The 24711-nt window shown below is 47.8% G+C and overlaps 1 protein-coding gene across 2 annotated transcripts in view; it reads left to right on the top strand.

Moving 5' to 3' along the window:
* Fbxo10 (F-box protein 10) overlaps window positions 1–23551 on the top strand; it is a 57146-nt gene extending 33595 nt beyond the window's left edge. For both annotated transcript variants that reach the window (XM_026414801.2, XM_077797065.1), the window contains 9 exons: window positions 1529–2362; window positions 7594–7743; window positions 10531–10667; window positions 12901–12971; window positions 14441–14593; window positions 15468–15737; window positions 17047–17360; window positions 19264–19445; window positions 21711–23551. In XM_026414801.2, the coding sequence (XP_026270586.2) occupies window positions 1529–2362; window positions 7594–7743; window positions 10531–10667; window positions 12901–12971; window positions 14441–14593; window positions 15468–15737; window positions 17047–17360; window positions 19264–19445; window positions 21711–21885 (2286 nt within the window). In that variant the 3' untranslated portion in view covers window positions 21886–23551. The remainder of the gene's footprint in view (window positions 1–1528; window positions 2363–7593; window positions 7744–10530; window positions 10668–12900; window positions 12972–14440; window positions 14594–15467; window positions 15738–17046; window positions 17361–19263; window positions 19446–21710) is intronic.
* The last annotated feature ends 1160 nt before the right edge of the window (window positions 23552–24711 follow it).

The following is a 24711-nucleotide window of genomic DNA, read 5'->3' as shown; positions in this document are numbered from 1 at the left end:
GCACTGTGCTTTATGCTTTATTAACTAATAAGCCCTGGGCTGCAGACAAGGAAACTGAGGCTTAAAGAGGTGAAGTCATTTGCCCCATGTTCATGCTTGAGAAAGGCAGAGCCAGGAGCTGTCCTGCATGGTCAACCCTCCAGAGCCTGTGCTCTTAACCACTGCTCAGGACTTCCTGGCTCTGGCGGCATACCTGGTCCTCTCTCTAGAGAAGCGATCTGCTGTCTTGCTGCAGTCACCGCACTGCAGTCATCAGTCACCGCACAGACTCACCCTTTCCCAGCACCTGTCTCAGCTCAGGTAGGGATCAGCCCTCCTGCCTGCTCTCCTCCACCAGTGATCAGGGTTCCATGAGGCCTTGAGTTCAGATGTTCAACAGGGCAGAAGGTTCAGGTGAAGGGCACCTGCCTACAGGCCCAAGAGAGGGCAGGAATGAAAGGAAAGCGCTTGAGAGCGTGAGACCTGGAGAAATGCCTATGATTTGACACATTCTTCATATAACCCAGTCACTGATCAGGGACTCCCCTGCCTTTTGGAGGATTAATAAGGTTTTGCTCAGTTCCCAGCTAATGCCTATATTTATAAAAATTCAAACCTCTAAGGACCAGGGTATAGCTTAGTGGTAGGATACTTGCTTAGCATGTGTGAGACCCTGTGTTCAAATCACAGTGCCACCTCCTACCCCCCAAATTTTTTTTTCAAAGCTCTCCTGAGCTCTAATCTCTCCCTTTCCCTAATCTCCGGGGGAACAGGATTACCTTTCTTCCCCATCCTAGGCAGAATTATCTGTCCCTGAGTACACACCCACCATAGGAACAAGTAATCCAGACTTTGGAGATGGTATCAGAAGATCTCAGAAATGACTGTCTCCCAAATTAACAAGTGAATTACAACTCCAACAGAGAACATGTAGAATGTAGCCTTTGAATTACCTCTTTATAAGCCCCCCATTCCTGGTGTGGGCAGAATCACAGCCTTTGGGACAGGAATCCCTTGTGTTTCTCCTTTGATAGCAAAGCAATAAACCTTTTTCTCAAAAAAAAAAAAAGGCTCTTCTGACCATTTTGGATCCTCTACAGAGTGACCCTCTCCTGCTTTATCTCCCTTATTAACATGTGTCAATTCCATCTCACCCAACATCTCCAGATACAGCTTTTACCCTCCTTCCAACTTTCACTACAAAAGAAAGGGAAGGGAAGGGAGGGAGGAATTCTCACTAAGCATTTCACAAGTATTAGGAGAATCCACTGAAGACATGTAGGAAGGCCATGATGCAAAGTGAGAACTTTTCTGCCATCATCCACTCCTGTCCCCCTTCCTTGGGATCAGAGGGGAACTAGTGCAGGCAGCTCCCAGTTCTGTCTGGTGCAGAGCAGTTCCCCAGCTCAGGCCCTGGTAGGGAAGGGGAGATGATTGATGGAACACGTGGCCTCTCCTTGCTCTACTCTTCTTAAAGAGCACCTGGAGAGCTGACCACCAAAGCAAAGTTTAGCCCTCTTACAACCGGTTTCTCCTTTTCATTCTCCAGACCACATCAGGTCATGTCCAGTTTGACAACTGCAACTTTGAGAATGGGCACATTCAGGTTCATGGCCCAGGCACCTGCCAAGTGAAGTTTTGCACCTTCAAAAACACCCATGTCTTCCTGCACAACGTGCCCCTGTGTGTTCTGGAAAACTGTGAATTTGTGGGCAGCGAAAACAACTCTGTGACAGTTGAAGGTCACCCATCAGCAGATAAGAATTGGGCCTACAAGTATTTACTGGGGCTTATCAAGTCCTCTCCTAGCTTGCTCCCCACAGAGGATTCTGACTTTTTAATGTCCCTGGACCTAGAGAGCCGGGACCAGGCCTGGAGCCCAAGGACCTGTGACATTGTCATCGAAGGCAGCCAGAGCCCGACCAGCCCAGCCTCTAGCTCCCCAAAGCCAGATTCCAAGGCTGGCTCCCAGGAGGCAGACGTGGGCAGCGATGGGGAAAGGGTGGCCCAGACGCCAGAAAGCAGCGATGGAGGCCTGAGTCCCAGCGGTGAGGATGAGGATGAGGACCAGCTCACTTACAGACTCTCCTACCAAGTGCAAGGCCCGCGCCCCGTTCTGGGCGGCTCCTTTCTGGGCCCACCACTGCCAGGAGCATCCATTCAGCTGCCTAGCTGCCTGGTGCTGCACTCACTGCAGCAGGAGCTGCAGAAGGACAAGGAGGCCATGGCCCTGGCCAGCTCCGTGCAGGGCTGCCTCATCCGCAAGTGCCTGTTCCGGGACGGGAAGGGAGGTGTCTTTGTCTGCTCCTACGGCCGAGCCAAAATGGAAGGAAACATCTTCCGGAACTTGACTTACGCAGTGCGGTGTATACATAATAGCAAGGTGCTGAGTGTAGACATGAGCTTTACTGGGTCACCAGAAACATGACTATTGATAGCTGAGCGGGCTCCTGCAGCTTTGTGTAGGAAGGGTGTGAGGGGCTGTTTTGCATTTTAAAAATAATCTTTTCTAAATCTTATTAACACACACAGGACTTTGTGTCCATCATCTGATTTGGACAGGACAGAAATTTTTCCCATTTCACAGAAAAGGAAATAGGCCAAGAGAGGGAAGGTGTCTTGCCCAGGGTCACACAGTAAGTTTGAGGCAGATCTGAGACTAGCACCCAGGTCTTCTGCCTCCATTCACTATATCACACAGCTTCTCAAACCTGTTGCCCAAGTCCTAATAGAAGAAGCAAGGTAAGAGAGAATTCGGGGAGAAATGATCACAGCGTTCCGTGCAAACTCGAGCAGGGTAGTTGAGAAGGCTTCCCAGAGGAGATGTCTATGCTGAGCAGGGTGAGTGAAGGTTCTGGGGCAAATGGGACATGTGTGATGAAAAGGGGGTACAGAGTGGGACATTCCAGTAGCAGAAACATCTTGTGCTGGGGGTCCTGGATGTGAGACTGACTTCACCCACGCATCAGGGACAGGTTGAAAAGACTCAGGCAAAAAGGAGCCACCCCACCCAGGGCCTGGAAAGCCCTGACAAGACACTGGAGTTGATGCTAAGAGCAAACCACCAGCCATTGCTGCCAGCAGCACCTTACATTTGCAGGCACTTTGGATGCTTGATGACAGCCTAAAAATCTCATACACGATTGGTGACAGGAAAGGCTTCTTTCTTTCTGCAGGGAAAGGATGAAAGTAAGGAGAGAGGTCCCCTCTGAGGAGCAGGTGCAAGACAGGCCTTGCAGAAGGCATGGCCCAGCACCTAGGTTTGAGTATCACATCTCTGTTATTCACTGTGCACATTACCTTTGCTTCTGTACAGGAGAAGTAAGCATTCCTACCTTGTTTCTCTCACTAAGGTTGAGGATCCAGTTGCCATAGTATTAGAAATTGTCCTCAGTAAACTAAAGGGCACTGTACAAATGTCAAACATGGATCTTACAGGTTTCCAGAATGGTTAATAGCAATTGCATTTTAGTAGTATATTACCCAGCCCACTTCCAAAGAGGATTTAAGGAGGTGATATTACTCAGAAAGCATAACATAAAAGTGTACTATAAACAGAAAAGAAAATGATAAAATAAAAAAGGAAGGATGTTGGGGGCTGCGGTTGTAGCTCAGTGGTAGAGTGCTTGCCTAGCATGTGTGACACACTGGGTTCGATTCTCAGCGCTACATACAAATAAATAAAAATTCATCAACAACTAATAAAAATATTTTTTAAAAAAAGAGGAAGGGTGGCCAGGCATGTTGACACACTTCTGAAATCTCAGTGATTCAGGAGGCTGAGGCAGGAGGATCACAAATTCCAGGCCAGCCTCACAACTTAGCAAGACCCTCAACAACTTAGACTCTATCTCAAAGAAATAAAAAAGGGCTGGGGTATAGTGCAGTGGTAGAGTGCCCCTGGGTTCAATCCCTAGACATGTATTTAAAAAAAAAAAAAGAGGAAGGATGATGGTTTTGCTCTTAGGCACCATGATCAAAGGGTCTGGTTCAAGCCCTCAGGGAGGGCTTTCCTCCTTGCATAGTTATTAAGAATATGCCTGTGATCTGCCACTAAAGTCCCTTGGATTAATGATACTACTTATCTCCAAGGCATAGCAAGGATAATTATTGTAGGGCACATATGTAAAGTGCTCAGCCATGAAGCTGGTATATAGCCAGTGCTCAATAAACTCATTTTTAAAAAAAGATGTTGACAGTCCAGTGTGAGAAGTTCAATGACAGAGCTGCCATGGGTGGCACAAGAGACCTGAAAGGGGAGCATCTGGTCCAGCCTCAAGGAACCATGAAAAGTTTCCTCGAGGAACAGTGCCTGGCCCATGCTATTCAGGAGGAGTAAGAGTTAGCAGGGTGAAGCTGTGTGGCACCGGGTGTATGTATAAAGGCCCAGAAGTAAGGAGCTACAAATCGCTCAGCAGGCCAGAACTGGAGATGAGGTTGGCAAGAGTTGCCAAGGAAGGAAACTGGTGAACTGGAGTCTAGTCAAGGTCTTGCCAAAAAGATTGGAGTTGACCTTGAGGTTTGCTGGGAGCCTGCTGAGAGATTTTAAGCAGAGGAGAACTATATGCAGATCTGCCTTCTAAACGCTTCTTCCGTGAACCTCTTAGAGGACTAACTGGGGGAACAAGGATGGAGGCAAGGAGGTCCATGAGAAGCAGTTGATGACTGTGGTCCAGAGATAGACAGGAGGGGACAGGGCAGCCTAGGAAAGGAGGACCTGGGCAGGGAATAGTCGAGAGCACGAGGCCTGGATTTGTGGCCCAAGCAGCTGAGGCAATGGCTGGAGTTTGAAGAACATGAGCTTGGTTTGGGGTACCTTGAGTTTGCAGCACTTGTGACATCTGGCAGATGTGCCATCTTGTCTGGATCTGGAGCTTTGGAGAAAGATGTGCACTGACATGCTGGCAGCGTGTAGGGACTTGGCTTTGTGCAGGCCATCACTGGAGATATCCACATGGACAGACAAAAAGTTATACAGCCTTAGTTGTAGCCCTCTTGAATAACTGCCTCCATGCGACTTTTAGCAGGAGTTGTGTGGCCAGAAATTCCTGATGAAGCTCTAGTATTTTTCACCTGAAAAAAAAAAAAATATATATATATATATTTTTTTTTCAGTGTTTTTTTGTTTTGTTTTTGGGGTGTTTTTTTCTTTTCTTTTTTTTTTTTTTTTTTTTTTTGGTACCAAGGATTTAACTCAGGGCACTCGACCACTGAGCCACATTCCCTGCCCTACTTTGTATTTTATTTAGAAATATGGTGTCACTTTTGCTTAGGCTGGCTTTGAACTTGCAATCCTCCTGCCTCAGCCTCCCAAGCCCCACTGGAGGGCTGGGGATGTGGCTCAAGCGGTAGCACGCTCGCCTGGCATGCGTGCGGCCCAGGTTCGATCCTCAGCACCACATACCAACAAAGATGTTGTGTCCGCCGAGAACTAAAAATAAATATTAAAAAATTCTCTCTCTCTCTCTCCTCTCTCTCTTTAAAAAAAAAAACAAAAAACCAAGCCCCACTGGAATCACAGGCATGCACCATTGTGCCTGGCCACATTCAGGGGTTTTTAACTTAAAAAAAAAAAAAGGTCCACAATGTTTCACGCGTACCCAGCATCAGGTTCAATGGCATGCTAAGCCGCATGATAGACGCAGGGAGCTGTGTGGGAGTGTGGGGCTTACTGAGCCTGTCTCTGTGCTGCATTCAGCCCATTTGACTCTAGAGCATCCCAGCAGGGTGAAGGCTGGCAGAAGGAGCCCAGTCACTTGAGGTTTCAAGATGAAAAGCAGCACCGACTGTGATGTTCTCCTTCCTGCGGGTTGGAATTTGTAGTTGGAAGTCAGGTGTCTATAATAGGCCAGCAGAGACCGAGGCAAATTGTGTTGATGTTTGGAAATGCTTTTGCTTGCTCTTTTGGGATCAATCTCTTAGGGAATTGGATGATGTCATCTGGATTATCCTCAGTTCCCGTGGGCTTCAGTTTCCTCTATCTCAACCTTGTGCTGGTTCTGTCTGTCCTGAATCTTCCCTTTGCACCTGCTCCGCAGAGGCCTCTCCTTGCTCTCATCCTCCTTGCTTCAGTAGGCTGCTGTTATATGTCACTCTGCACAAGTGAACCTGCCAGCATGGTGACAGATTTTCTTTATTATCCTGGTTCATCCTTAGTCTGGGCTGGTGCTATGTCCACAGGTCTTGGAAAGGACTTTGTCAGTGACCCTACCTCACCCCCAGCATAAAGGGTGCTCTCTCAGAGGCACTGACCCAAGATGGGTTCCTCCCACTGCCCCCAAAGGTGAAGCTGTTCACTGGGTGCCACAGGGTTTGCTGCTCTTATCCCAGATTCCAGCTACTTAAGGCTTGTGTTATAGGAAAGTTAGGGAAGAGTCCAGGAGGGGCCTGGTGCCTTTCTCAGAGTCGGCTATCTTTTCCCCCAAACCTGAACTTCCAAAAAGGTTGTCTCCTGCTGTCCTGTCCCCAGTCTTTCTCCATGAGCACCCAGGGAGATCCATGGAGAAGTAAATAGGGGCAGCTACCACCAGTTTCTATGCTCTTTACCTAGCTCACACTTAGCCTTGAACAATTCATTAAGAATGTCAGCAGAATTCTTACCAGATTGTATGGCACTCGTTGTCCTGCACCCTCAGCTCTCTGATGAGTTCCAGAAAGGTTATTATGTTTGTGCGTACTATCTTATTGTCTTGTAAGTGTAGGAGCAGCTTTTTCCATCATAAGAAGAATCTAAGACCTCCTTGGAATTGGACTTCCATTATACTCCTCCCAAAATTTATCCTAATATATTATATTGTTTAATAGTAGTACACAATTTATCATAATGTACTGTGTTAATATACAGTTGTTTAAAACCACATATACTTACTAAATATAAGAAGAAAATATAATTGAAAACACATCCTCTAAATAAGCTTGGTACCTCCTTTAAAGGACGCTTTCTTATACCAGTATTTCTATTTGTCCCTTAGTTTGGAGTCTCAGTGGTTTTTCCATACCAGCTAGTACACCAAGATCGGTTCAAGTTAGGCACAAGTAGACTTCTTCTTCTTTTTTAAGTAATTTGTTGGTTGGTTTGTTCTTCAATTGAGAATCAGCCATCATTTCATAAAGTGGAAGGGAAGGTGGTCCAGGAAAATCTGTGGTATATTATTTGGTGCTGGCCCAGACAGGTGAATACTTGGAAAGGTACAAATAGCAGTGATAGATCTAGAACTTGATTCCATTAAAAGCAGCTGTGCCCCTGGACCCCTGGGAAGTCTTTGTGCAACCCTAGTGCATAAAGCTTGAAGACCCCGAATCCTGTCTTCTGTAAGCATCCTTTGCATCCCGTCATCCAGTCTTGCAGCTTAGCCCTGGAGCCAAGCATCAGTCCAAGTTTGTAAAGCCGCAATGTGAAGGTGTTGGGTAAAGAGCCCACAGGGCAATACCAAGGCAGGCAGGTGTCCTGGGAGCTCACGGTGGGAGGGCGGGTGCAGAGGGAGGCACTCCTCTCACCTGTGGTTAACAGTAGGCACCCGTGGGGACTAGCTGGGAAGAAAAAGACTTGAGGTGTGTGATCTCTAACAAATTCCCTGTGATAGGAGAGTAAATTGCTTTCTCTCTTCTGCTTAGATTGTCATGCTCAGGAACGACATCTACCGCTGCCGAGCTTCAGGCATCTTTCTTCGCCTGGAAGGCGGAGGCCTGATCGCGGGCAACAACATCTACCACAATGCAGAGGCTGGCGTGGACATTCGGAAGAAGTCCAACCCGCTCATCCTGGTACTTTCCTCTGTCTTCCTCCCCTGTTCAGGCTGGCTCTCAAGGATTTCAGAAATCTTTTCCGAGGATATTTAAATCAGTGTTGCCCTCTTGAATTTACATGCTTCCTGTTTGCAGGTAGTTTCTGCTCCTCTCTGTGTGTCCTGTGACTCCGCTTCTTTTTGTCTTTCCATACATTAGTAATGGCTTTGGACAAGTTGCTTCCTGCCCTTTCCCCATCAGTGAAGAAGAAGAGCATGGGATGGACAGGGAAACTCCACAGGGCCCTCCCAACAGCCCTGATAGGTTATGGGTGGCTTTGAGTTTAAGAATACAGACACAAAAGCCAGCTCCGTGGGACATGACTGTAATCCCACTGACCCTGGAGGTTGAGGCAGAAGGATCACAAGTTTGAGACCAGCCTCGGCAACTTAGTGAGACCCTTTCTCAAAATAAAAAAAGGGCTGGTAATGTGACTCTTTGGTAAAGTCCTTCTGGGTTCAATCCTCAGTACTCAAAAGAAAAAGAATACATACACAGTGCCTGCTCCAAAAGACACTTGGATTTAAAAACAAGCCCCCCAAAAGACTCCCTCGTTAGTTTCTTTCTTTTCTATAAAATCAAGAGGGCATGTAAGATATATAGTTCAGAAAATGATTTGGTTCATGGATATTGTGAGGACATATTGAGTTTGATTTTATACCAACGTGAAAACCACTTAAAAATCTTAGAATTTCTGACCAGTGATCTAAGAAACCAGCCCCCTTTTCAGTCTGGCATTGCTGAGAGACAGATTTCCAGAAATTGTACACTTGGAAAAGTAATAGCTAACCTTAAGTGTAAAGTTTATTATATGCCAGATACTTTTCTAAGCACTGTGTAGATATTTACTTAATTCCTCTTTAATCCTTGTGTAGCCTTGGAAAGTAGACAAAGCATTATCCCCATTTTACAAGTGAAGGCACTGGCCACAAAGAGCAAAAGGATCTTGCCCAGCCATATAACCAGTGACAGCTGGGATTTGAATCCAGGCAGTCTGACTCAGTTGATGTTCTTAGTCTATATCTAGACTGGCAATGACAGCGTAGAGAAAGGAAAATTCCTAACTATTTTTAAAAAGACACACTAGCCAGCGTCCTCTGTCCACCACTCCACTTGCTATGTTCCTGTCACACAGCAGGTGGCTGATGCACTGCCTTGGCCTAGGAACTTACTATCGCTGTTGCCAGAGATCAGAGGAGTTCTCTTTCCTATAGGCAGAGGGAAGAGGGGTAGATCACCTTAGCAGGTGGAGGGGGAAGAGAACAGAACAGCATGTTTCAGTCCTTGCTTTGTGAGTGGGGATGAGGGTGGATATACTGTTGCATATGCCTCACTCTCTGAGCTTGTCAGCTTTCAAGGGACTTCTCTCAGATAGTGGTTGCCTCTGGGGGTCTGCCAAACCCTTCAGAAATCAGGAAAGTAAGACTGAGGGTGTAGCTCAGTGGTAGAATGCTTGCCTGGCAGGCCCTAGGTTCCATCCCCAGCACCAGGTTTCGGGGTGGGGGGGAGGTGTCAGGAAAGTAAGTGACAGTAAGGAAAGCTTGCAGCATGAAATGCTTTAAAGCAAACTCCATCATTGTCTCCATAAAATCATTTTGGAAGAGATTTACCTAGCCTTTAAGAGTGGGATTAAGCCAACAAGGTGGCACATGCCTGTGATCCCAGTGACTCAGGAGGCTGACACAGGAGGATCCCAAGTTCAAGGTCAGCCTCAGCAACTTAGTGAGACCCTCAGCACCTTAGCAAGACCCTGTCTCAAATAAAAACCAAACAGGGCTGGGGAGGTGGCTCAGTGGTAAAGTGCCCCTTAATTCAATCCCCAGTATAAGGGCAGGAGCAGAATGAGATTGTATTTCAGGAAATAAGGTGAGACAATGTTTTTGTATTTTTTTATAATGTAAAAAATATTAAGTCTTGGGCTGGGGCTCAGTGGTAGAGCACTTGCCTGGAACACATGGGGCACTGGGTTTGAGCCTTAGCACCACATAAAAATAAAATAAAGGTATTGTGTCCACCTACAAATAAAAAAAATACATATTTAAAAATATATATATTAAGTCTCTACAAAAGCAACTAACTGGACTGGAAGACAGAAAAACTAGGTTTCAGATCTAGCTCTATTACAAATGTACTATAAAATCCTGGCCTGTTTCTCCGTTTACACAAAGTATCAGAAATATATATCTTTTAAGTGTCCTGAAGCTCAAATACTTCCTGTGACCCTCACAGGACAGCTGATTCCCCCAGCATTTGTGTCCTTCCACAGGCCTTCTCCTGAATGAGACATGAGGACCAAAACCAAATGGCTCCTGTCCCTCTCTGGATATAGTCCCTCTGGACTGCTCTGAGCTAACATTCTATTGACCCTGGGCACTCCCCTTCCCTGAGACATGGGCTTCCTGGCCATGGGAGATGAGGCCTGAGTGGACAGTTGTGGTACCCTGACTCTGAAGAGGCTCAGAAACTTTCCGTGGCCTGCCTTGCAAATGGAACCCAAGAGACCTCAGCAATAAATACCAGTGAAACTGTATCCAAGAGGCTGGGGGGAGAATCCCCCCCACAGTCTCCCTCGCTGTTTCCATACATGCACCTGTGCAGGAACAGCGGGGCAGCAGCGTGGTCCCATCCTTTTGCCATGTGATAAGGATCGTTGGTGACCTTTTCTCCACCATGTTCATCCTGGGCAGTCGGGTGGCAGTGATTGAGCACAGGGGTTCTTGCTGCAGGTCTGACCTATCTTCTCTGATGTCTCATTTTCACTTGCAGTGTAACCAGATCCACCACGGCCTTCGCTCCGGCATTGTTGTCCTTGGCAATGGGAAAGGCGTCATCAGGAACAACCAAATCTTTTCAAATAAGGAAGCTGGCATTTATATCCTGTATCACGGAAATCCAATCGTGAGGTAAGTGGCACTGTCTGGCCAGTCCACAGTCTCCCTCTTTTCTGTTTCCCTACTCCCTTTTTTCCCTCCAATTGAAAACCTTTTTTGTTCACTACAATAACTGTACAGATGCAAATAAAGAAGAGACTTTGCTCATATCCCACCCCAATAACACGATTGCTCTTGTGCTTCTGGCTCCCTTGCAGTTAACTGGGTGTAGGCATTCTATTCAGCAAACATTACTGAGCCTTTCTAACAAGGGATAATAAAGGTAAACAAGGGGTGGACCCTGCTCACTAGGCACTTACTCTAATCTGGAGGACATGCATGTGCAGAAATACAGTGTAAGATGAGAATAGCACAGAGATTTTCACTCACATGCCAACTCTGCTCACCTGATAGAGGCTACCTCGGGTGCCTCGGTGTTAAGATTCTACTGCTACATCTGGCCTCATATGAGAACATGCTGGAATCCATTAGTGATGTGAGCCACAGGTGGGAAAAGAGGTATCAGGACTGGGACCCTGTATCTGCCATCCCTGTTACAGTATGGAGAAGGTGGCAACAGAGTGGAATCAAGAGAAGGAAAGAATAGTTTTGACTAGAGGATATGGGAAGGCCTCCCATTGGAGGTGACCCTAGAGTTGACTTTGAAATAGTTGACTTTTGCTAGGAATGCCCACCCCCTGTGGAGCTGGGGGTGGGCATTCCTAGCAAAGGGAAAGCATGAGCAAGAAGCAGCAGAACACAGATCCAAGGGTGGGCAGACAGTCCACTGTGACTTGAAAACACCAGAATATATTGAATTGGGACTGTCCCAAGAAATTTGGGCCCAGGGGTCATGGCAGCATGACCTTTTATAGCTGGGCAGCAGTCTGTCTGTCATGCTGCCAGTGGGAAGGAATGGTGGAGAGAAAGGCTTGAGCCAGACAGGAAGGGTCCTGGCTGAGGAAGGGGAAATTGCTTCTGGCAAGATAATGGGGAATGTTTAAAGGTTTTAAAGAGTCACATGGTTATGTCTTCACTTTAATAAAATATCTGGCAATAATGTGTAGCAGGTATTTTACCCCAACATTATTCCATTATAGGTGTTGCATGGCTTTGATATTTATCACTTGGAAGGTTTCAGAACTCTCCATTTTTTTTTTAAAAGAGAGAGTGAGAGAGGAGAGAGAGAGAGAGAGAGAATTTTTAATATTTATTTTTTAGTTCTCAGCGGACACAACATCTTTGTTGGTATGTGGTGCTGAGGATCGAACCCGGGCCGCACGCATGCCAGGCGAGTGCGCTACCACTTGAGCCACATCCCCAGCCCCAGAACTCTCCATTTTTTTGATATTCCAAAATTTTTATCCATTCCTATTACTATGAGGCAGATAATTTTTTTTCTGTTAAAGGCACTTATTAAACTAACTTTTATTTTATTTATTTATGAATTTTTTTATTTAGTACTAGGGATTGAATCTAGGGGTGCTTAACCACTGAGCCACATCCTCAGTTCTTTTTAATGTTTTATTTAGAGACAGGGTCTTGCTAAGTTGCTGAGGTAGCTTTGAACCTGTGATCCTCCTGCCTCCACCTCCCAAATCACTGGGATTACAGGTGTGTGCCACCATGCCCAGCTTACTAAAGTAACCTGTGCTCATAGGGCAATGGTGCTGGGGAACTGTTGCAGAGTTTTGAGTGAAGAATATCATGATGAGACCAGTGTCATGGGTTTTTAAAAAATGAAGGCACCTTGAGAGAATATATTGTGCTTTTTCCCCTTTTGGTTTCTTTGTAATAGGAAGCAGGACTCTGGGCAAGGACACAGAATGAAGTTTGAGATCCCTGAAATGGCCAGGATGAGGCAGGCCATAGCATCTTTTTTGCCATTGAGAGATAATGACCTATACCCCCAAGCTAGCTTAGCACAGCCTCCTATGGATTCTTCATGCCATCAAGACTTTACCTGTGGTCCATGCAGCACGGTGACATCTATTTAAAATTATGTTTATGTGTAGATGACAGTAAAGAGGAACCACAAAGAACTGGATATCATTGTGCTTCCATTATATAGTCATGGGCTGAGTTTTTGGTCAGGCTATCCCAGGGACAACCAAAGGTTTCTAAATTCATGGCTTATAGGACTTCAGGAGCTGCTTTATGCCCCTTTGAACTTGAACCATTGGGAAATCCACCAAGGAAGGCATTTTCTTGAAGCAGATGTCGGTACCCTAGCCTTACTCTTTGTCTTACTTGCCTTCCATTTCAGCGGGAACCACATCTTCAAGGGCCGTGCAGCTGGCATAGCGGTGAACGAGAATGGCAAAGGCCTCATCACAGGTATGGGATGGGAACTGTCTGAAGCCATGGCCAGCAAAGACAATGGACAGCCAAGGCACTGTCCCCTGGTATCATCCCCACCAGCTTCAGGACCTTACACCACTCCATGTAAGCTCGCAGGGTCATGGGCTTCATGCTGGCCAGGCTTCTCATGAGATGGGCGTGGCACAGCATGGAGGGAGTGTCTGCTCTCTGCCAGGCCCAGAGCTGACAGTAGCTCAATGGGTACCTCACAGTCATTCCAGAAGCACCAATGTCAGATGTCCTATGGGCTTCCACCTACTCTGGAAATCTGTCTGGCCAACACCTGCTCATCCTTTAGGTCTTGGCTCCAGCATCCCTTCTCAGGAAAGGCTTCCCTGACCTCCTCTTAGACACAGATACTCACTGCACCCAGGATGCCTCCTCTGCAGGACATTTATTTAATTTCTTAGAGCTTTGTTTTGTCCATCTCTTATGTTAGGCAGCATATTCCCCAAGGCCAGGATCAAGTCTGCAGGATGCGTGGATGGAGGCTCAGCACAGAGTGAGTCATGCCTGGGATCTTGGCCCAGGGAATTCCCTGACTGCATCCAGCTGCCATTCATCCACCACTTAATGAGCACTCACTGTGCAGGCCCTGTTCTAGGAGCTGGAGATACAGCAGTGAATGAAATAGATGCTGTCCCTGCTCTCAGGAACTGACATTTTAGGGGGGAAAGCAGTGAATAAGTTTAAGCATACATATATAAGTAAAACTGGCCTGGGGTGATAAGGGCTTTATAGGTCCTTGGCATGAGATGATAAAAGTGTTGCTCAATTGTGTGGTCAGGGCAGGCCTTTCTGAGATGGTAAAACATCAGTTAGAACCCAGAAGATGGTAAAGAGCCAGGGGAAAAAACCTCCCCATACAAGGTCACCCCAGGGAACAGATTTGGCACGCCTGAGCAGAGATCACTTGCAGGACTGGAGTGTGGCAAGCAAGGGGGAGAGACATGAGATGGGGACACAGAAACAGAACAGGGCCAGTCACGCAGGATTTCAGAGCCCTTGCATCCTAGTCCCAGGAGGCTGCGAGTCTGCCCTGCTGGAGAAGCCATGTACAGGACCACCCTTCTGACTTGGGACCTCTTAATCCACTCCTGGAGGAGGGGATAGATCCTGGGAAGAGAGGAGAAGGGTCTAGTCAGTGGAGCTGAGGCTGAGCAGGAATGGCTGGATTCTACTTCTGGGGTTCAAAAGCCAGCTTGCTCTTACTCATGGGTCTCAAGGCCACTGGGCACAGTGGGTGGGGGTATAGGAGTTGCACACACACAAACCTTGCCCTTGGGGAAAGCAGACAAGGTCCTGAAGCAGCAATGGACAAACTCTGGGGTGTGGATTGCTGACACCCTGGTCTGGGGTGTCCTTTCTCTTAGCTGTGTGAGTCCTCATTGCCAGCACTGCAGGTGACCTTTGGGTTTTAACTTTCTTTATACCTCTTTTCATAGAAAATGTCATCCGTGAGAATCAGTGGGGAGGTGTGGACATCCGCCGTGGAGGGATCCCCGTCCTCAGGAGTAACCTCATCTGCTTTGGCTACTCAGATGGTGTGGTCGTAGGTGACGAAGGCAAAGGACTAATAGAAGGAAATACTATCTATGGTGAGGAGCATGTTCCCAGGGGTTGGCTCTGGGGTCCAGCCCCTCCAAGGAGACAGGAAGCCACATTCCATCTCCAGCCTACAGGTCCTGAGAAAGTCACCAACTTCCCTGAGCCTCAGAGACCTCATCTGAGGAACAAGAACTGCCTCAGGCCTCGCAGAATGAAGAGTATCTATTATAAATGACCCATAATCCACCCTGAGCCCATTAGGTCAGCAGAGCAGAGGCTTTTCCCTATGTAAAATAGCAAAAGCAAGAGCTGGCTTATGCCAAGAGGCTGCCTATTTAAGCTCCAACACATCTAACTCTCCTGTTGCTCCAGAAAATTGGAAATATAATGGGAAAACAGGATAATGAGAGAGAATTATTCTTCCTCACTCTGTGGCTTTGGGCAAGGCCTTAATCTTTCTGGACTCCCTCTCTAGTAATAATTTCAGATAGTATTTATTCAGACCACCTCTCTGCTGGCTCCTTTCTATGTATTATCACATTTAATCCTGACTGCCTTCTAAAGGTACAGTTAGGAGGAAACTGAGGCACAGAGATTTGGTAACTTTCTCAAGGTCACACAGCTAGGATGTGGCAAGGCTGGGATTCAAACTGGGGCTACTCCCTCCGTACAGGGAGAGCTTGGCACTGCCACTGTTCCTGATCTGGCAGAGTGGCTTGACAGCACTTTTATACCTAATGGAATGACCCTGGCTTGAGATTGACCTGGTCATTATCCTCCCTCTTGTATGAAGGAGAAGCCAACAGCCTCGGGTGCTAAAGTGACTTATTCCAGGCTGCTGCCTTTCTGTGTCCCTTTTGGGGAGACACGGTGCTGGGTCACCCGTTGCTGAGTGTCAGTAACCAGCTCTTCTCCCTGTCCCAGCTAACAAGGGCTGTGGTGTGTGGATGATGTCATCCAGCCTGCCCCACGTCACCAGCAACCATGTGAGCTATAATGGCCTGTATGGAGTGGCAGTTTTTAGCCAGAAGGATGGCTCCAGTGAGTTCCCTGGAGGCCATGGGGCCCAAGAGAACTTCAGCGAGGACGGGGATGCCATCCTCTGGGAGACAGAGCTAGAGAAGGAGGACGATCCACTGCGGCGGCCCCTCACCATAGCCCTTGTGGAGTCCAACAGTATTAATCACAACGGAGGTGAGTGTGCCCCCAGCCCCAACTGCAGAACTCACTCTCTTAAGGACCCTCCGCAGACTGGTCCCAGTGTGACCTCATCAGCTACTTCTCTCTGCCACATTTTTACCTCCTACCCTACAAGCTTCCCTCTTGCCTGAAATTCCTTCTCCCATTCAGACATCCCAAGTCACCTTGAACTTCTGAACACTGTGAACACATCTGTCCATCCTCTCCTTGGAATTTTGCTCTCCTCCCATCCCCAATGACATGTTTATAGGGCAGGAATCACTGACGGGTGCCAGTGGGGAAGGACTCCATCCCTGGCTTTCATCTGGGAGTCACAGAGGACAAGGAGAGCAACAGCCAGCAAGCAGCCCCAGCCCACCTTTCTGGGAAATGAGTTCTGTCCCCTCTCACTCAGGGTTTCCTCCATGTGGTCATGCTGTCCGTCAAGACAGGCAAAGCCACATAATTCACAACTTATTTTTGCTCTTCTCAACCAAGCCAGGAGAACCTGCAGGCAGATGCCCCTGAGAGGTTCAAACTCACAGGCTCACAGCTCAGCTGCTTCCATGGGTCCCAGTCATTGTTCCCCACACCCTCCCCACCCTGCCACCCCCGCTCTCTTGCTGCATCAGAGGGCAGATGTAATGCCACAGACTCCTCCCCACACCAGGTCTGGTGCCATGCTCTGTCCCTGACAAGACAGGGGCTCTACTGCTGGCTCTGGGCTTTGTCCTACATGTATACAGTGTCTCTGGGCATACCGTCCCCAAGCACCATTTTTCCTTTCCAAAATATCTAACACCTTTTTTAGACCCATATTACTTAGCTTGACAAATTTTTCTACTCAAAAATTATAGAATGTCCCTGATGAAGAAAATGTCCCAAAATAATAGAGAGGCAGATTCCAGTTCAGTATGGGAAAGAAAATGCCTTTCTAGCAGGTAGAGTTGTCTGGAGGTGGCATGGGCAGCCTTGAGGAGGTAGTGAGGTCCTTGTCACAGGAGGTACAAACAGTAGTAGGATGCTATTGTAGGAGGCATTCAAGACTGGGTTGAGAGCTTAGGCTAAAGGTCCAGGGGCGCCAAAGAGTCTTCTCCTAGCCTGTGTCCCTGGTTGCCTTTCACGAGGGCTTGCTTCAGCAGGGAGAGTTTTTCTGATACTCCTGGGTTTCTTCCTGCTGTCTCTCCTCACTGAGAAGATGAGACCCAAGGCCAGCTCTGAGTCACTGCCTCTTCCCCTCTCTCTCCTGAGGCATCCAGTTCAGGGAAGTCTTTCTTGACGGGTATTGTTGGGGCTGACCTGCTTTCTCCCCCTCTGCCTGCAGCTTCCGGACTCTATGTCCAGAGCAGCGAGGCTCTGCAAGTCATCACCAATGTGATCCACGCCAACGGGGACAGAGGTATCACTGTGGCCCAGAGCGGCCAACTCACCCGTGTGGCCAACAACAGCATTTCCTGTAACCGCCAGAGTGGGGTCAAGGTGGAGGCCCAGTGCAAGGTGGAACTTCGGGGCAATGGTATATATGACAACAGAGGCCATGGCATCATCACTAAGGGCGACAGCACTGTCGTTGTCGAAAATGACATCATTGGCAACCGGGGCAGTGGTCTGCAGTTGCTCCCCAGGTCTGACACTAAGGTGAGGAGATGCACATGTGTGTGATGTGTGGTGCCGACATAGGGCCCAGCCGTGGGACACAGGGCCAGCTCTGGCTCATGCTGTGCTCTGAGAAGCAGAACCACAAGCATTCAGCCCTGTAGGAACATAATCCTTCCTGTCCACACTGGGCCTGGGAGATGTGGTTGGGCCTTACACAGGAGCAGACATTGGAACAACAATTCACCTGCAAAAAGTCAGGAATGGCCACTCACGGTGGCACATGCCTGTAATCCCAGTTGCAGGAGGCTGAGGCAAGAGGATTGCAAGTTCAAAGACAGCCTCAGCAAAAGTGAGGTGCTAGGCAACTCAGTGAGACCCTGTCTTTAAAAATATAGGTGGGGATGTGGCTCAGTGGTCTGGTGCCCCTGAGTTCAATTCCTGGACCCTTCCTGCCCTCCCCCCAAAAAGCCAGAAATGAACTGGGCAGAGTGACACACACCTGTAATCCCAGGAATTCAGGAGGCTGTGGTAAGAGGATCACAAGTTTGAGGCCAGCTTGGACAACTTAATGAGACCCTATCTCAAAATAAAAGGAGCTGAGTTATCCCTCAAATCCTCAGTACCTAAAAAATAAAGAAAAGCCAGGAATGGGGATGTCATCTCCTGTACTCATGGAGTTGGAAGCTTCCTGAGGTATCAATGTATCTTCATGGTCTCCAGATTAAGATCGCCTTCCCTAACAGAATAATCTTGTACAGATCCTGTTATCCAGTAGGTACTTAATGAGGAGAGAAATCCTGCCTCCAGGCATTTGCATGCACTATTCTCTGTGTACTGAGAGTCCCTCTGCCTTCTGTGCTACCTCAGCTGTGCACCTTAGATGTCGCCTTCTTCATGAAGACTCCCTGATTTCCCCAGGCCTTTGAAGGGCCCCTTTTCTGGACTTCTGTGGTACTTATGCCCACCCCTGCCTCACACAGCACTACCCACAGTGCTCCATATCTGTTCCTTTATCTGTTTGTCTCCCCACAAGTCTGTAAACTCTGAGCACTTTTATGCAAAGCAGTGTGCTGAGTGCGAGCGTTTCCCTGTTGAGCTAAACAAATGCAGTCCCTACCTTTGCAGAATTATAATCCCAAAGGTGGTTTTCAGTTCTGCAGCTCCATGAGTCGGTGACTTAAGCAAAGAGTAAAGAATTCCTGGGCTGGGGATGTGGCTCAAGCGGTAGTGTGCTCGCCTGGCATGCGTGGGGCGCTGGGTTCGATCCTCAGCACCACATAAAAAAATAAATTAAATAAAGATGTTGTGTCCACCGAAAACTAAAAAATAAATATATATATTAAAAAAAAAAGGAATTCCTTGACTTTGCATCTGAGGTCTGTGGGAGTGATGGAAGGGAGGTGGGGCTCACTGTTGCCTCAGTTGGGTGGCCAGTGGCCCTGGCTTCTGGCACCAGTATCCCCTGTTTCCAGGCCTTTGCACATTGTTCCCTCTTCCTGGATACCTCTCCTCTCCTCCACACTGACTATCACCGCCTCCAAGAAGCCTTCCCAGGTTCCCCCAGGCTGATCTCCATATCCTTTTCTGAGCTCCTGTAGATCTGTGCTGACCTACCTAGCATACTCAAACCCCTCAAGGGTTTGTTTTTTTGCAGTGTTAGGAATGGGGGTCTTCACTCATGATGGGCAAGTCCTTTACCACGGAGCTTCACCCCAGCCCTTTAAATATATATATATATATTTTGAAACAGGTTCTCACTAAGTTACTCAGGATGTCCTGGAACTTGCAACCCTCTGTCTTAGCCTCCCGAGTAGCTGGGATTACAAGCCTGCACCGCTATACCCAGCTTTGTATCCCTTGGTTTTATAACTGATCATTCGCTTGCCTGGTTCCCCCCACTGTGAGTCTCTGAGGTGTGACAAGCTCTGGCTACTTCTCTCAGGTACTAAAGAACCGGATCCACTCATTCCGAGCCTACGGCATCGCAGTGCGGGGCCGCGCCAAGGCCCTGGTACAGGAGAACATCATCTTCCAGGGCAAGAGCAACAAGACCATCTTTCAGCAGATCTCAAATAACCGAGAATGCATCATGCAAAACAACAAGTTCCTGGTCTTAAAGAAAAAGTAAGTGCCTGGGGCTGCCTAAACTAGTCTTCCAGAAGCAAAGCAAAGTTGCTGGGGAAGCCAGACCAGGCCAATAGTCATTGCTGCTGCCCTACTCCCTGCATCCTGCCAGCTGTTGGCTCTGGTCAGGTAAAGACCTGTCTTCAAGCTTTGTGACAGGCCCGAGCTGAGGACTCACCCCCGACTTTTTTTTTTTTTTTTTTTTTAATGTGTGTGTGTGTGGTATTGGTTATTTAGCCCAGGGACACTTTACCACTGAGCTACATCCCCAGCCTGTTGTGTTGTTTTATTTGTTGATTATTTTGAGACAGGGACTTGCTAAGTTGCTGAGGCTGGCCTCAAATTTGCAGTCCTCCTCCAAATTGCTGGGATTATAGGCATGCGCCACTGTGATTTTGCCCAGTGAGGGAAAAACTTTTTTTTTTCTTTCTTTTTTTTAGTACTGGGGTTTGAACCCAGGGACACTTAACCACTGAGCCACATCCTCAGCCCTATTTTTTATTTTATTTAGAGATAGGGCCTCACTGAGTTGCCAAAGCTGGCTTTAAACTTGTGATCATCCTACCTCAGCCTCCCAAGCCACTGGGATTACAGGCATGCGCCACTGTACCTGGCAGGAAAAGCTTTTTTAAGAGTTGGGAATGGGGCTGGGTGGGGTTGTGGCTCAGCAGTAGAGTGCTCGCCCAGCATGTGCAAGACCCTGGGTTCGATCTTCTGTACCACATAAAAATAAATAAAATCAAGGTATTGTGTCCAACTGCAACTTAAAAAAAAAAAAAAAAAAAAGCAGTTGGGACCATGTGGGTTTTAAATCTCCGTTCTGCCAATTACTCACTGTGTGACCTTGGAAAGGTCACCTAACATTTCTAGGCCTTAGTAAAATCTAGTTAATAATACCTGTTTTGTGGCACCAATTTAGGATAAAATAAAATCTTGTGACCTAGATGAACATCTGAGGTGTTATATAAATGCTAGTTGCTGCTGCTGCCGCTGTCCTTGTTTCAGTGCCTCTGGGTGTCACTACTGCCTCCCACTCATCAAGCCTCTTTGTCTCCTCTCCCCTAATACCAAATTTCAGGCAGTCACCAGACCCCTCTTGATTCCACTTCTAAAGTGATCTTATATTTGGCATCTGAGGTCTCAGCACCTCACCATGAACTGTGGCTGGAGTTACCAGCACAGCTGCCTCACTTGTTTATGGAGGGCCTCTGTTCTGAGTGGTCATCGTATTGCTGTACGGTTGTATAAATAATGGTGATATCCAGGCCCAGTGGCGCATGCCTGTCATCCCAGCAGCTGGGGAGGCTGAGGCTGAAGGATCATGAGTTCAAAGCCAGCCTCGGCAACTTAATGAGACCCTAAGTGACTCGGTAAGACCCTGTCTCAAAATTAAAAAAAAATTAAAATAAATAAAAATAAGTAACAGTGATAGGCCAGGTGTGGTGGTGAAGGCCTATAACCTCAGCTACACCCCAGTCCAGAACATAGTCTTTTGACTCTGGTTCTTTCACTTGGCTTAGCCCATTCAAGGTCCATGGTGTTGCTTTGAGTGGCTTGTTCCTTGTTGCTGTTGAGTAACTTCCATGTATATATGTAGAAATCTGCTCATTCATCAGCTGAAAGGCAGGTAGTTGCTAGTTTTGGGTAGTTATGAATAAAACTTCTATAAATGTTCATGGTCACATAGCTGGGGGAAAGAGGATAGTGAAAGAGATCAAATGATCTCATTTCCAGATTCTTATTTAAATATGGAGAAATTGAGGTCTTCGGAGGGAACTTGCCTAAGGTTCCATGCAGAATTATAGAATTAGAGGCAGAGCAGGACTTAGAATGCAGGAGGTTTGTTCTTCCATGTCATGTCTCACCTCTCTGGGTTATCACTAACTCAGGAGACAAAACCTACATCCGGATTTTTTGTTGTTGTTTGGGTTTTATTTTTGTTTTTGTTTTTTTGGTACCAGAGATTGAACCCAGGGGCACTTAGCAATTGAGCCACATCCCCAGCTCTCTTTTTATTTTGTATTTTGAGATAGGGTCTCACTAAGTTGGTTAGGGCCTTGCTGAGTTGCTGAAGCTGGTTTTGAACTCGTGATCCTCCTGCCTCAGCCTCCTGAGCCACTGGGATTACAGGCATGTGTCTCTGCCCCCAGCTGACCTACACCTGGATTGTAACATGGGGATCCAGTGATCTGGAGCCTAAGATGAGAATGTTCAGCAAGTGCCCAGACCTCCCAGAGTTCACTGGCTTTCCTTTTGTACTTCCAGGTCTGACACATGGCGCCTGGTGAACCCACCAGCACGGCCTCATCTGGAAAACTCTCTCAGGGGCCCCTCTGCAGCCCATAGTGGGCAGAAAGTGACAGCCATGGCAACCAGGATCACAGCCCGTGTGGAAGGGGGCTACCACAGCAACCGCAGCATCTTCTGCACCATCCTGTAAGGACAGACATCTGCCTCAGGCTCAGGCCCTTACAGGCACTCAGAAGAGCTGGGGCAAAGGTCCTGGGCTGGAAGCAGTGCCTGAGAACACTCCACCCTTCCCTCCTCTTTCCCATCGTTCCCTGGAAAACCACAACCCAATCCTTCTGGGGACTAAGAACAAGGTACCTCCAGACCCCTTCAGCTCCACAGGCCTCAGCAGGAAGGAACTTGAAAATGCTTTTCAAGAAGGAACAGAAACGGAGGGTTTCCAGTCACCCCAGCACTTGTGGAGATTATGCAGAGTTGGGGAGACTCATACAGTTCATGAAGCTTTCGAGTCAGGATTCCTCTGAGTTATAGGGAAACTTGTTTTACACACACCAAATCCAGACTCTTCTCAGGGAAGAGATTTAATTCTGAGGGAGGGAAGTGATTCTGGCGGGAAGGAGACAGCTGCTCCAGAATTGCCCCCTTTCCTGGACTTGCCATGCCCCTGGTCTCCCCCACAGCCTCCCAGCTGCCTCTTGAGGCTTCCTTATGAACAGTTCTCTTTGACTTGGACGTGGCCCTATAGGGAGTAAGGGGCTTGGGATGGGAAGTCCCTCATGGAAGGCTGCCCTGGGGATGACAAAAGGACATACTACAAACAGGAGCCTGCGGCAGGTGCTAGTTAGGCTGGGCAGTGCAGGGATGCAGGAAGCTCCACTGTCCTCAAAGAGCTCCCAAGCTCAGGAGGATGTTAGTCCAGTGCCTGCTGCAGGGTTCAGACCTCATGTGAGTGCACCCCCACCGCTGCCCTCCAGGCCCCAGCCTGTCCAGATCAGGGTACTGGGCCCCGGATATGTCCACCTTCTCATGGGTGATCACCTGCCTTTACCAGCCTTGCCGTGTTCCCCACTCTGTGCCTTGGCTCCAGCGTTCCTCTTCCCAGCATGCCCTTCTCTGCCCTACCCATTCCTCAAGGTTTAGCTTAGACACTGCCATCTCCACATTCTCTCCCCTCACTCAGATGACAGTGTTGTTCTGTCTGAGCCCCATTTGTCCCTCTGCTGTTCCCTCAGGGCACTGAGCACTTTTTGCCTTGTTTTAGAAATATCTGGGTCCACACCCTGTCCCACCCACTTGCCTGTGAACTCTAAAGGTTAAGCCACATCTGTATCCCAGGTCCCAGCCCAGAGCTAGGGTGGGGGTAGTGGCCTGAGTGAGGAGAGGAAGGCCAGCTCCCAAAGGGCTTTATTGGACTGTCCTGTGAATGTATCAGGGTTCCAAAGCCAGTGGGGCTGGGTCCCCACAGTTTGAGGGGGCTGTCCAGATGCAGGGCCAGCTCAACCTCAACTATCCCCTTCCACTCAGCCTCTCAAGCGGGGCCTTCACCAGCCTATTGGGGTCACTGTCCAGCACTTTCCCAGGCTGATTCTGTCAGGCCCCAGGTGCTGCTCTGGTGGGGTGGGTTGGGAAGGAAGTAGAGGGAGCCAGGAGAACTGGCTTCTCCGTGAAGACTTCAGACACAAAAGCGCTGGTCCCTCCCATCCCCAGCACTGTCCTTTGCACTTCTGTTTGGTGGCCCCAATGTGAGTCGCTGTACAAAATGCTGCCTTTGTTATTTTGTAAGAAATGACTTTTCTGTGAACCAAGAACTTGTGAAAATCTCAGTAACCAAATAAAGTTCTATATTTTAAAAGAGGCATATTAGAGGACGCTTTCTTTGGTTTGGACACTTGCTGGAGTTTCCAGAGGTCAGATAAAGGCCCTGCAGGGCCCTGACCTTCCCAGAGGTGCCAGTACTTCCTCCACAGGAGATAATCTGGGGACCCACTTATCAGGGCAGCTTGTTGGAAGGACTGCCTTTCAGAGTCGCAGTGTCCTGTGTCACCATCAGGTTATTAATCCAGTCCAGCCTGTCCCCTAAGACTTTGTGAAGATAAGTTACAGGCCGTCCATGTAGATCACTTGATGGTCAGCAAAGAGTCCTCAGATGCACAAATACTTCTTCCCAAATTCAGTTACTCAGTCTCTTAAAATTTTTGCTATACCTGGGTGCCATCACACACACTTGTAATCCCAGCAGCTTGGGAGGCTGAGGCAAGAATTCCAATCTTGAGTTCAAGGTCAGCCTCAGCAATTTAGCAAGCCTCTAAGCAACTCAGTGAGACCTGCCTCTAAATAAAATATAATAAAGGGCTGGAGACAGGGCTCAGTGGTTAACTATCCTGGGTTAAATCCCCTGGACAAAAAAAAAATTTTTTTTACCATATCTATCCATTGAAGAAAATCTAGGACTTATTTTTTGTGGGGTTTTTGTTTGTTTCTTTTTTCTGAATAATCTTCCCTGAAAATGGTTTGGTTTAGCTCTTAGCAGCCTACTCCCGAGCTCTTAGGACACTTGTTTTCTTTTGGGCTACATATTTCTTCAGGACAAGATACATTTTGGAATGGTTTCGTGTCTTTTGAGCTTTTTTTCTTGAGTTGCTTCCCAAAGAAGGGCTTCTCACAGAGGAGCATGAGCTTTCTTGTTATCTCCTTATGACTGGAGTTACGGTGTCCTTCAGTTAATGAGAACTGTTTTTTTGTAAACACCTTCATCATATTACCCCTACATCATCCCTAATGTGCTTCCCACATACTCCTACATTAAACTGCTTACCTTCGGGGTCATTTGGGATTAAGGGACAGACAAGCCTCTTCCAACGGCTCCTTCAGGGACCCAATAGATCTGACAAGGCCAAACTCCAAGAAGCAGATAAAGGTGCCAGGTGGTCTGTGAGTGTTTTACCCTCCACCTGGTTTACCCCTGCACTCCACTGTGGCCTTAGCCAGACAGAAAAACTGGGGTTATCACTTCTTT

This window comes from Urocitellus parryii, chromosome 4 (assembly GCF_045843805.1).
Source record: "Urocitellus parryii isolate mUroPar1 chromosome 4, mUroPar1.hap1, whole genome shotgun sequence".
In the NCBI taxonomy this organism is placed as follows: Eukaryota; Metazoa; Chordata; class Mammalia; order Rodentia; family Sciuridae; genus Urocitellus; species Urocitellus parryii.
This window is presented reverse-complemented; position numbering and strand designations above follow the sequence as displayed.